Raw genomic sequence first — 653 nt, 5'->3', positions numbered from 1 at the left:
ATAAGAACTGACGATAGCAAAGATTCCATCTTTGCGACGCCACATTAATGGAATAGGTACTAGCTAGCTTGTAGTTAATGTTTTGCTTAGTTTGCGCGCTAGCTCTGCAAATTCAGCTAGTGTTGTAACCCTGCCAACATAAAAATTTAAACATTGCTATGGCCGCGATTGACTGGATTAACCCACGTCAGTTCTACGTACATGTGCCTTTCTCGGACAGTAGATACCGAACCCTCTTTACCTTGCCAGCTAAAGAACTGGCAGTGGAGTCAAACCATTGTGAGGCAAAGGGCGGGGTGGTCGCAATCTTTTGAAACTTAAAAAGGCGCTATTAAGTGGCTATAATCAGCACAACTGCTTTCATTGCGTATTATTAATATTATTGAAATTACATAGCTTATGTTTACAGTGATAGATTGGGGGGACAAATCATATTTTTCCCAGGATGGGGGGGGCCGTGTCCCCCCCCGTCCCCGCCTGGATTTCCGCCTATGGAAAACAGAGTGAAGGTGAGGAGGAACAGAGAGAAGTGAGGGAGACATTGAGAGACGGTGAGGAGGAACAGGAGAGAAGGTGAGGGAGAACAGAGAGAAGGTGAGGGAGAACAGAGAGAAGGTGAGGGAGGAACATTGAGAGAAGATCTCTCGGCGGGT

At 46.2% G+C, this 653-nt stretch overlaps 1 protein-coding gene across 1 annotated transcript in view; it reads left to right on the top strand.

Annotated features, from left to right (window-relative positions):
- Nucleotides 1–445: 445 nt before the first annotated feature.
- The window catches only part of LOC111951747 (zinc finger protein 345-like), a 7,108-nt gene continuing 6,900 nt past the window's right edge, over nucleotides 446–653 (top strand). Inside the window, exon 1 of the mRNA XM_023969946.2 lies at nucleotides 446–509. Coding sequence (XP_023825714.1) covers nucleotides 446–509 — 64 coding nt within the window. The remainder of the gene's footprint in view (nucleotides 510–653) is intronic.

Source organism: Salvelinus sp. IW2-2015, linkage group LG25 (assembly GCF_002910315.2).
Source record: "Salvelinus sp. IW2-2015 linkage group LG25, ASM291031v2, whole genome shotgun sequence".
NCBI classification, from domain to species: domain Eukaryota; kingdom Metazoa; phylum Chordata; class Actinopteri; order Salmoniformes; family Salmonidae; genus Salvelinus; species Salvelinus sp. IW2-2015.
This window is presented reverse-complemented; position numbering and strand designations above follow the sequence as displayed.